This window comes from Triplophysa rosa, linkage group LG13 (assembly GCF_024868665.1).
Source record: "Triplophysa rosa linkage group LG13, Trosa_1v2, whole genome shotgun sequence".
NCBI lineage: Eukaryota > Metazoa > Chordata > Actinopteri > Cypriniformes > Nemacheilidae > Triplophysa > Triplophysa rosa.
Genome location: NC_079902.1, coordinates 23,063,917 through 23,075,630, shown reverse-complemented (window position 1 = coordinate 23,075,630; position 11,714 = coordinate 23,063,917). Strand labels below are relative to the sequence as shown.

General features: G+C 39.8%; 2 protein-coding genes across 3 annotated transcripts in view; one reads left to right on the top strand and one right to left on the bottom strand.

Moving 5' to 3' along the window:
- Positions 1-11,714, top strand: part of LOC130563481 (dedicator of cytokinesis protein 2) — an 86,892-nt gene that overhangs the window by 33,367 nt on the left and 41,811 nt on the right. For both annotated transcript variants that reach the window (XM_057349022.1, XM_057349021.1), the window contains exons 25-26: positions 1,020-1,159; positions 5,485-5,580. In XM_057349022.1, the coding sequence (XP_057205005.1) occupies positions 1,020-1,159; positions 5,485-5,580 (236 nt within the window). The remainder of the gene's footprint in view (positions 1-1,019; positions 1,160-5,484; positions 5,581-11,714) is intronic.
- LOC130563482 (uncharacterized) overlaps positions 5,601-11,714 on the bottom strand; it is a 19,024-nt gene continuing 12,910 nt past the window's right edge. Inside the window, exons 3-4 of the mRNA XM_057349023.1 lie at positions 11,289-11,363; positions 5,601-7,229 (exon numbers count right to left, since the gene is read on the bottom strand). Coding sequence (XP_057205006.1) covers positions 7,064-7,229; positions 11,289-11,363 — 241 coding nt within the window. The 3' untranslated portion in view covers positions 5,601-7,063. The remainder of the gene's footprint in view (positions 7,230-11,288; positions 11,364-11,714) is intronic.

Sequence of the window (11,714 nt, the reverse complement as noted above, 5' to 3'; positions counted from 1 at the left end):
TCATACCAGGAACTGACGTGGATTTGTGGGGGTGTGGTTACACGAGGCGTTTCAGGCAGGTCTGGGTGAGCATTCGCTTTTAGATAGAATGCATCTTTTGTTCCCACACTTTCATTTGTGCAATTTTACGTGTCTAATACATGCACGGGCAACTTATAACACACCAAAGACACCGAAAAACACGTATTCGCGCCATATGACCCCTTTAAATAACACCTTGAGTAAACCGCAGCCCAGCATCTGTCTCTCTCGGCCCTGCGGTGGCTTTCTGATGGGGATTACACTTAGAATTCAACACGAACACTTGTCAAGCTCCAAATGTGATTTCAAATTGGATTTAGTGAGTAAATAAAATGTGCTCAAATGGTCTGGGGAATTTTAAAGTGGCAGTAATTGACATGTAGTTATAAACCTATATTCTTGTCTTACATAAAGCTTCTCTTTCCTTTTTCCATTTTTTAAAGTAAACTTTCATATTTCTTTTTTTTGTAAGTTGTTATTGACATGTCTTTAATTGTTCTCTTTATTAGAATAAATTAAGCATTCAGAATGAAATGTGAAGATGAGCGTTTCCTGAACACAGGCGGTTTGTCCTTGAGCAAAACACACAACCCGCCTGCATCAGACGGTCCCGGCTGATTCTCTCTGTATATCAGATAACAGCATTTAAAAAGAATTAAATTAATTTTTCAGCTACTTTTCTAGCAGTTTATTTTTCTCTTGAGTTCACCTATAATGCGTATTAAGGTTTCTTACACCAAAATGCATTCATTTAGTTCTTGTTCATTTTTCAGCTTGACCATTTACAAGAATTCCCATATTTATTTTTTTGAGTATCACATGAGTATCAAAGATTTCTGCCAAGTTTCTAAATGTAAAATGGCCGTTGATATGTAAATGGGGGCGGTCTTATATATCGATTTGTGAACACATTGTTCTAAGTTGACTGGAGAGAATTTTGCTGGTTTTAAAGATTTTAAAACTATTTTCACCAAACCGAGGAATGATGTCATTTCCAGATTGCCGGGACATCTTGTTACCCATGATGCTCCGGGAGCTGAGTGGCGCGCTGGCTTGTGTAGGGGAGGGTCAGGACGAGAAGAGGAACAGTGTTGAACTTCTGAACAACATCCTGGAGGTCCTGAGCCGTGATGATGTGGTAAGAGACTCAATAATTCACTCGGTTATGAATTACTGCTCATGTCCATGTGATGTTCAATCAGGAAACGTCTAACTGAGATTCAAAAGTGTCTGTAATTCACTTACATCTTGATTGTAAATCCAGTGTAGACAGGCTGTGTAGACAGTGGACCTAAGCATCTAATGCTGGACTTCATCCGAGTAAAATGTGGAAAATTGTCTGCAGTTTAGAAAACGACACATAGAGGAATAACATTGCAGCAGCATCATTAGATTTACAGATCTTCAGTTGTCAACACTGAAACCAAATGTCATATTTCAGAGCTAATGCTCTCTTGCAGATGTACTGTATGTTGACCGATTATTGACAGTATTTTACACAGGAACTCATTAAAGGGGTAGTTAAATCAAAAATGACAATTCTCTCATTTCACTTGCTCTCATGTCATTCCAAACATGTATGACCTTGTTTCTTCTGCAGGACACAAAAGATATGTTAAAGAACGTTGACAACCAAACGTGACTGACTTTCTTTGTGTTGAGTGATATAGGTGAGAAAAGTGTACTTTAAGTAAGTGTACTTTAAGGCACGGTTAGCATTTTTTCCACAAACGCTTTAGAAAACTGAGTCAGGCAGAGTACCACAACAAACTTGTAGCCAATCGGCAGTAAGGGGCGTGTCCACTCATGTTGAAGAGAGTAGAAAGGGCGATGTCTTATTTTTAACATAAAAGTAAAGGGTCTGCTGATTTTAAGTATAAAAAGAAGGATAAAAGTCAGGCATGAACTAAAATCGTTCTCTTTATTAGAATAAATTTACCATTCAGAATGAAATGTGAAGATGAACGTTTCCTGAACACAGGCGGTTTGTCCTTGAGCAAAACACACAACCCGCCTGCATCAGACGGTCCCGGCTGATTCTCTCTGTATATCAGATAACTGCATTCAAAAGCAGAATTAAAAAACTAATTCAAATTATTTTCTAGAGGGCAACGTTCAGCTACTTCTCTTGCAGTTTCTAGCACTGACTAGCTGGTTTAGTTTGGTTCAGATCAGAAAGGTTGATGTACTCATACAGGGTTTTTAAGGCAGTGCCGGTACACTCACATTCTTTGAAGTCTAATGCACTAATCTCACTTTCTGAACTGTGATGCATTTCGAATATAAACCTCCTGAAGCCACGCATCTAGAGAAACAGAGAGAGGGGTAACGGGAGAGATTCATCAGCACTGCTTGTTTAATGTATTAAACACCGTACCAACATTATTTTGGTTTTTGTTTACCGGACAATATAGGGTCCGGACAATGTTGAGCTTTTCAGATAGAGCAACGTTTCAACTTTCAATTATTTACACTTTATTGGTGATGGGGGAGTCAGGCTTCTGATGTCTTTTGTAGTATTTGAACATCATAACGTTTTCGACCTTCACATCTCGGCATTTCCCGGATCGATGCTTTCATCCAAAGCGATTCAAAATTGTAGTTGCTACACTTCCTACACACATTAGGAAGTTTCAAGAATTCAAGAGTTTTTTTCCTTCAAGAACTGTTTGTGTTCTAGACCAAACAGCATATGTGATGAGGAGACGATGAAAGGAGAGAAGGATGAGAAGAGGAGAGAATGAGTGAAGCGGAGGTCAGAGCTGTGTGATGAGAATGAAAGAGTGTTGAGGAGGAAGCAAAATGGAGATGTGACAGGGTCACGACCCCTCCTCTCCTCTCTTACCTTCTCTCCTCCTTTAACAGGATTCTGTGAGCGTTTCACAGTTCAAATATACACAGCGATGAAGAGGGGCGTGTGAATTGCTCTCTCTCTCTTTTTCACTCTCTGAGGGCATGTTTCATGCTGCGGTTTGAATTAAACTCTCCGAGACGCTTCAAAATATTGCTCACCTCAAACGATTCTTCTAAAAATACTGATCACAGACCAGCTGTGAAACTGAACAGCGACACGCACACACACACGGATGAAAGTGATGCTGTGATTGTAAATGTGCAGATTTGTTAAGAAGGAAGTTAAAGGCAGGCAGAGAAGTTTAAGTTAAGTTATAGTCAATAGTGAGGACTGTCACTGAAATTCATGCGGCCGTGGATAAACCCGCGGCCTCTGTCCACCCAACAGTGCAGATTGCGCACACACACACACACGCACACACACACGCACGCACACACACACGCACACACACACGCACGCACACACACACGCACGCACACACACACACACACACACACGCACACGCACACACACACACACACACACACTGAATTCATCGTGAAGATTATACTGTAGGTGTATCTGATTAAGCCATCATACCACAGACGGCTGAGCATGAGAGAGAGAGAGAGAGAGAGAGAGAGAGAGAGAGACAGATGAAAGAAAGACTTTCACATAAAGCAGAGCGTGAGAGACAGTTTGTGGGGTGCAGCTGATTTTGAAGAGCCGTCGATGTTGAGAAAAACAATATGAAACTCAATATGAAATTGAAATAGTTCATGGACAGATGAACAGATGTTTCTCTCAATCCGAAACACACGCACGCTCACGCACATGCACGCACACACACACCCTGGATACATGTTAACTTATTGTTAACATGTTATGCTTATTTAGACTCTTAATACATAAAAAATTCATCCATGTCAAGATAATTCACCTCAAAGCTGAAATTCTTTCATCATTTCATCATCCTCATGTCATTCCAAACCTGTATGAGTTTCTTTCTTCTGCGGAACACAAAAAAAGATATTTTGAAGAACGTTGACAACCAAACAACATTGGACCCCATTGTATTCCATCGTATGAACACAAAACCGCCGAGACATTTCTCAAAATATCTTCTTTTGTGTTTTCACTGAAGAAAGAGTCACAAAGAGTCACATACAGGTCAGGTCATAAGCGTAAATAAAAGGAAAAGATGAAAGGATTTTTATTTTTGGGTGAACTCTTGACATCACCTTTTGTGCTATAAAGCCCTTTGGAAAATAAAAGTGTAAAGGTTCCTTAAAGCAGGGTTACAAAGTGACTATTCTATGGTTTGAAGATGTTAATCCATATGCTGTTCTCGACAGACCATATTTCTGAGATGTTTTAGCATTGTGATTCCTCTCACATCTCTCTCTGTGTGTTTTTCACACTAATGTTTCATCTGCCGGTGATTTGTTATCTAATCGCTGGAGGCTGTGTGACGCGCTGAATCTTCTCCAGCATCAGATCTGTTCCACGGTTTTCCTACAGAACTTCACATTCAAGAACAGACACACAAACTCTCAAATCAATAAAGAAATGGAATAGAAAAAGAAATACAAAGCTGTAGTTGAGATCACACACAGTCTCGTCCAGGCGGGTCAAAAGCTCTTCAGGCCGATCGATACACTTAAGCAATAAATTAGTGTGAAGGAGCCGGAGAGACCAGACGCACGCATGAGTGAATCATCTGTGGTTTTTTGGAATCTGGTTGAGTTAAGGCATTTAAGTGCAGTGCAGTTTATTTCTACAATAACAAACATGTTCTCTCTCTCTCTCTCTCTCTCTCTCTCTCATGCATTTATGGATTGTAGGAGGCTAAAACCTTTATTTGAGATTATGGAAATGTTTTTGTTAAACTTTACACTAAGGTGCTATTTGTTTACAATTACTTAATGCATTGGCTAAAATGAACTGACAATGAACAACACCAATACAGCATTTATTAATGTTAGTTCATGTTCATTTCAGCATTTACTAATACATTATTAAATCAAACGTTGTCACTCTTAGCATTAGTTAATGCACCATGAATTAACATGAATAACTGTATTGATATGAACTAGCATTAACAAGGATTAATAAATACTGAAAAGCTAAATTGTTCATTGTTAGTTAATGTTAGCTAATGTACTGTATTTACTACTGTTAACAAAAAAAAACACCTTATTGTAAAATGTTACCATTGTTTTTATTTTTACTTTAATGTCAGTTAAATGTTTATCTGTGGTTTTAAATATGTGAAAAGACATTGTCAGAAGTCTCAATTGCTGAATTTTTTACTTGGTCAAGCAAAGATGGCAATTTTTGTCACAAGGAAAGAGAAAATTGAGAAAGATACCCACAGTAATTTAGTGGCTGTTTTCCTGAAACTTGTAAAATCAAGGACTTTGATTGACTTCCATTATTGTAAATGAATGCATGGTCTTTTAAAGTTTGAAATTATTTGGTGTTTAAACAGGACTCTTTATGAAATTGTTGAAGAAGAGTTGTATTTTCCTTTTTCATTAATTATTATTATTATTATTATTAGTAGCATGTAAATTGTGATAAAATGGAATTGTGAAAATAAAAAAACAATCTCTCTCTCTCTGTTTCAGGGAGACACATTTCAGCACATTCGGGACATTGTGTCGTCCCTTCTGAGGACAATTAACTGCACGGTCATCACGATGGGTCGAGAACACTCTCTCATTGTGAGTCTAAAGCCTCCTCTTGCAATCACCTGAAACATCGGATGCAACCGCATAGCAACCAGATAAATAACACTCAGAACCCCTTAGCAACCGTCTAGCAACATCCTGGCAACCATCCACAATGCTGTGTCTTCCATCATAGTAGTGAAGTTTGTACAGGCCAGCATCCTTCTGTTATTGGTCTCAATCCATAACAAACCTCTCTACATCTGGCCGAAATGTTTTAGACTTTACGTTCTTGTTACACACATCAATAGACATGTCGAATATACAGCGCTTGTATGCAAATCACACTGCTAAAAGGGTTCTTCGCAGCAATGCCTCAAATGACCATTTTTGGTTTCACAAAACGGGCTTTGAGTCGATGATTCAGAGAACCATATTTATACGAGCTTTCTATAGTCTGTAAAGAACCTTTAAGCAATGAATGTTTTTAGGCGAGTGCTTCAAATGACAAATGCTGCAGTTTTGGTATTATTTAATATAGAAAACATAGCTTATTTTTGAAAGCTTAACTGCAGTAAAATACACAATTTTATTAGCGTTGTCCTAAATATCTTATTTACAAACAGGTGACAGAGGAAGAGAGCATTGTGGGAAATGTAGTCTTAGCTTACCAGCATATAAAAATACATTGATTATTGTTCTTTATACAAGTCTGGATATGGAGACATGTAGACTGGAAGACGTTTGAATGAATGAGAATAAGAGGAACATATTTTCATCTCTCACTTAAGCTACTGTTGTATGTTTGTGTGGATATCAAACAGATACACATTAAATTCAGTCCCGTGTGTGTGTGTGGAAGTTCGCAGTTTCATTACCCTACATGAAATCTGGTTTTCAAGAGCAACATTCACATGAAATGAGAGTTTTTCTGCTTGTAGAATCAAAAGGATGTAAGAGCTTCAGTTCTTTAACCTTTGATGTATTTAAGCTCTGTTCCAAAACCCTTGGATCGAGTCTGACATCAGCAGGCCGCCGTCTGTTTTTATTACATTTTCCACTTTTCTTAGTTGGATTTCATTTGATTCTTTTTATCGGTGCTTGTCAGTGTTGATTGCTATGCATTCTGGGATTACCCCTCTGGCAGGCGTGCGTGCAATGTGAATGTTGTTGCCTGTGTTTCGCATGCCGTCTCGCTGGGTTTTGGGACAGAGCTTTAGACATTCATTAGCTGTCCGCACATATCGACTGAGTCACAGCTATGACAGACAGGGTGTGGGGGATGTATTGACGGGTTGGACGTAGGTTCTCAATCGACTAAATTGGTCTGAACGCAAGTCGGTTGATCTTTCGGTGCGGTGAGATGTTTGTCATCCTCGCGTTTGTGGTTCCTGTCATAATAGTCGTAAATGTACATCCCGTATCTCCATGACAACAGCGATGCTGGTGAACTCCTCATCAGTGAGGTCGAGCACTGACATTTTCCACGAAAGCAAACAAACGTAATTCTAGGTTTCCATGGTAACCCGCGCTGCGGCTACAGCCACCAGAAGCATTTCTTTCGCAGTTTCTTGATGCGGCTCTTAGTCCGTGGTCGTATGTGGGCTGGCTTTGGGACGGGGGCGGGGACATCATACTCTGCCTCCAACACTTCCAGAACGCTTTGGAATCGTCCCTCCTGGACACGGAAGTCGTGTTCCACACTAGAAAGATAAAACCATTACAAAGACGTTAATATCTCGCCATCTCTCGCTCTCTCAGTGAGACGTTCATCTCACTTTCTTTCAAGTTTCACGTCGTGATTTTCTTATTCAATCGAGCGCGGCAGTCTGATTCCAATAGTATAAACCCCATCGATTTTCTCCTTAGAGAAATTGAATTTTAAGGATCATGTAAAAAGCTTTCAAGACCGAGGTGATGACACGAGCTTCTGCAGAGTCATTCAGTCTGCTTGGGAGTTTTTTCATATAGTTCGAGTCATTAAAGATGTTAAGCACACAGCCTTGTTCGGGGTTTTTAATAGCTTTTTGCTTCAGAACGAAGTTTGTGCGATTGTGCTTCATCTCTGGTTTAAGTTGGTGCTTTCGTTTATCGCTTATTTGATCTCTGTGGAGAAAACCAGGAAGCAGGAAAAATACATTTGAAATCAAAGCTATTGTCACGGCAGAGTCAAACACACAGATTCTGACCATGTATCTCACTGGAACCAATATGTGTGTGCGTGACAGAGAGAGAGAGAGGTGATGCCCTCTATTTACAGTATTGCCACAATCCTACTTGCAATTTCCCAGCAGGTGAGGTGAGGGAGAACGAGCAAGAGAGCGAGCGAGTGTGATACCAGACGTAATGAAAAGAGCAACAGATGAGCAAAAGACGAGAGATAAAGTGGTGAGAAGGTAACGCAGTGACAGAGAATCCATTAAAGGTTAACAAGTGTCATAATGACGGACAGAGATGTGTTTCAGTATGTAGCGAACAGAAGATGAGTTTGTCTTATTGACACCTGTGATATAGTGCTCTTTATAGTGCTGTTTACTAAGCAAGCATCTCTGGTGCTGTTGGTCACATGAAGTGTTGGTGATTTTGTTACTAAAAAGGAAACTTTTTGGTTACCCCAGAGATAGTTTTTGGATGAAAGTCTGCTCTATTGTAGCTCTGGATGTCTCGGATGTTTCTGCTTAAATGGCTTCTTAATCGAGAAGTAAAGATAAAACCAATGAAACGACTGTTTAAACGCACGGAGAGTCTGGAGGTGTGAAATGAATGTAGATCGTAGAGGTCAAATAATCTGGATCTGGGTAAATGGTTGAGTTGATATTGAGATCTTCACTAATATTGACTTCTGATTGCAGACTTGACAGATCTGAGCTCAGTTTGACACATTGTTGTCATCTCTTCTCAAACTCCCATGACAGACACTTTTGTGACATTTCTGACTCTTTTTCTCTGGCGAAATATCTGAGACGCAGATGAGACTTGAGCCAAAGTTTCCATTTCATTTCATTGATTCTAGGACGATTCATCTGTGATGTTTCTTTCCTTTAGGATAGTTTGACTTTTATTGACACTTGTCTAGCACTGCAACTCTCTTCAATGATACTTTTTCAGAAAACTCAAAATGTAGTTGTGTTATAATCACGTTTAACGTTTTTCTTCAAAGGGTTTAACGGCTGTGCGTCTGATGTCAGTGGTACTGAAATGTTTATGAAAGATCGTCATTTGTCATTTTGAAATTGCTAGATGTCTCTGCCTAATTTGCATATCCAAATGACTCATTTACATGCACGCGACTCGTTGATCCTGCAAAACCATCAGCACTTAAGAGTTCTGTGAGCCTCGTGTCTATACGGTATGTGATATGAGCTCATCATGTCTTCAAACTTCAGCGTTCGTCCTGCACCGCTTTACCACTGACATGAATGATCCTCAAATCACACAACCCGTCGAAAAGAGTCGTAATACTTTCTCTAAGCGATCATAGCCTGCTCACATTTCTTCGGAACTTCGAAAAACCTCATTTTATGGTGACTTTTGACTTCAAATGAATCCAGCTTGAGTGCACATTATGTTTTATTTGAGCCATATTTTCGAAGCCGTCTCTTGGCCCCTAGAGGAGGAGAGGATGGAGAAAGAGGGGATGAAGAATTACAGTATAGGGGCAGAATGTCTGATGAAAACATGCGCTGAGAGTTTATCTGCTCAGAAAGCTCACAGAGCCGCAGTAGATGCACTTTCACATGTGGAAAAACCTTAATCATCACTATTATATTGAAGTAAATCTAGCGCTATAAATCACACCGTGTATGTGTGTTTGTGTGAGAGTAAACTATTGCTCGGAAGTTGCTCTTTTATAGCTCAGATGACTTATTAAAGGTGCACTCTGGGATTGGCTGGTCATGTGACCTCAACATGCCGTCCCGCTGCAGTTTCATATAAATATGTCTGTATGCGAATCATTTCTAGATCTTCTAGAAAATCTTTTTTTGTGTGTTAACATTTTTAATAAGGAAGTAAATGCGCCTTTAATGGATCTTGTGTTGCATCAATGTATCAAGTTTACGAGAAATCATTACAGACATGAATGAGTCAGTCGGAGTGCAGAGCTGTAATGTGGATAACATGGCTCACATCATTTGCTTTGGGAGTCGTTTGAGCTTTTATTAAAGGAGTAGTTCAAAATTGGCCTCCAATTCACTTTCCGTAGTAAATGTTATTCCTACTGTGGAAAGTCATTGGAGACACGTTTTGAAGTGAACTACACCTTTAAGATCTCTAACTCTGGTGTCTTGGCAAGTTTGAGCACAATTTGAACATATGATATAGTAAAAACAGGCGAGAAAGAGATTTCTATTCTCTGTAGTCTTTGTAAGAAACACATTAACATTTGTCGGTGTTCTTATTCGAGGTGTAAATATTTGAACCAGTGACTGTTTTGTGCATTGCTGTTCCTCGTGGGTAGAGACATACGTGTGCCGTAAGATTTAGTGTGTGTAGATGTATTGTCGTGAGATTAAAGTTTAATAGGAAATCCATCTCTTTTAATTGATTCCCGGGGCTTGGTGTTACCTCAGTGTGTGCTGGAAACATGTATTAGTGTGAGTTTGAGCTCTTTATAATGCTGGAATAATGACCGTGTTTATCTGAAAAGTGAGTAACGGTGATAAGGGAGAGGAGGGAATATCTAACAGCACTTTAAATGTGTGCGTCACAGAAATGATTCCAGCGGGTACCGGTTTACTGTTTTCTCTGGGCTTTATGTTGTGTGTCTGCGTGCGTGTGCGTGTCCCACGGGACTTCATCACTTCTGATTGGGATTTGAGCTCCCTGTAGCTACATTATAAACCCAGACTGTAAAATGGACACACACACAAACACACACAAACACTTTTGAAGAAACTGACTGGCGCTCATGCATGCACAACTCCTCCAGATGCTCGGTTGGTGTGGCCAAGGCTAATGTAATAATACATGTTTTTTTACCATGTTGAGTTGTGGTTCCTTGGGTGGTTCCCCAGGTCCCTATTAAATTCTGCTCACAGATACGACTCAGATGTAAGTGTACGGGATTTTTCAGCCCGATTTCTTAAAAAAAGTAATAGCACGGCTCTCCTCGACGAAGCACACAATGTGATATATCATCATGAGTTTGCTCATTTCATCCTAATGGTGTATTCTGGCTGTTTCTGCTCCCGAAGGCAGAAGAACCCGCAGTGTCGCATCTAGATTATACGATCATAAACGTGTCACAGAGAACCGGGGGTTTCGAGCACTTTTGAAGTCATACATACTCTACGATCATAGACATACTGCTTAACACATTATTAGACATTCACCAACAAATGTAAGGTGTAAACCGTGCAACGGCGTTTTTATCCATTTCATCCATTTTCGAATTTACTGTTTTACAAGGAAAGGCAGAAAAAAATAGAAAAATACATGTTTGCTATTTACTTGCAGTTCTTAATAGAAAAGTGTGTTTTATTGGTTGAATGTTGAATAATTTCTGACTGGCTCAAATTTGGATATAAAAATGTGAATAAAGACTTTTAAGTTATTTCAGTTTGTTATTTGTCTAATAAATGGCAATAACATTTTTAGTTTAAAACACATTTTTGACAGATTCCTAAAATATTTGTTTTCTCTTTATTAGGAAAGGGGGTCTAATTTATCCAAAGCGACTTACAAATGAGGTAAACAATAGAAGCAATAATGACGTCATTGTCTAGTCGAAACATGCACACATGTTTTGGTTTGTTGGGTACCTGTATATTATGCAGGCCGTCTTCTGACAGGTGGAGCAGTTGTTGAGGTCTTGACCTGTTCTGTATGAACATCGCCTGAAGCAAACGCACAAAACAATTACACTTACACACAGAGTGTGCCCTGCGCCCAGAGAGAGAGAGAGAGAGAGAGAGAGTGTGAGAGAGAGAGAGAGAGAGAGAGAGAGAGAGAGTGAGTGAGTGAGTGAGTGAGTGAGTGAGTGAGTGAGAGAGTGTGAGTGAGTGAGTGAGTGAGTGAGTGAGTGAGTGAGAGATAGAGAGAGTGTGGAGTGAGTGAGTGAGTGAGTGAGTGAGTGAGTGAGTGAGTGAGTGAGTGAGTGAGTGAGTGAGTGAGAGAGTGAGTGAGTGGGTGAGTGGGTGAGTGGGTGAGTGGGTGAGTGAGTGAGTGAGTGAGTGAGTGAGTGAGTG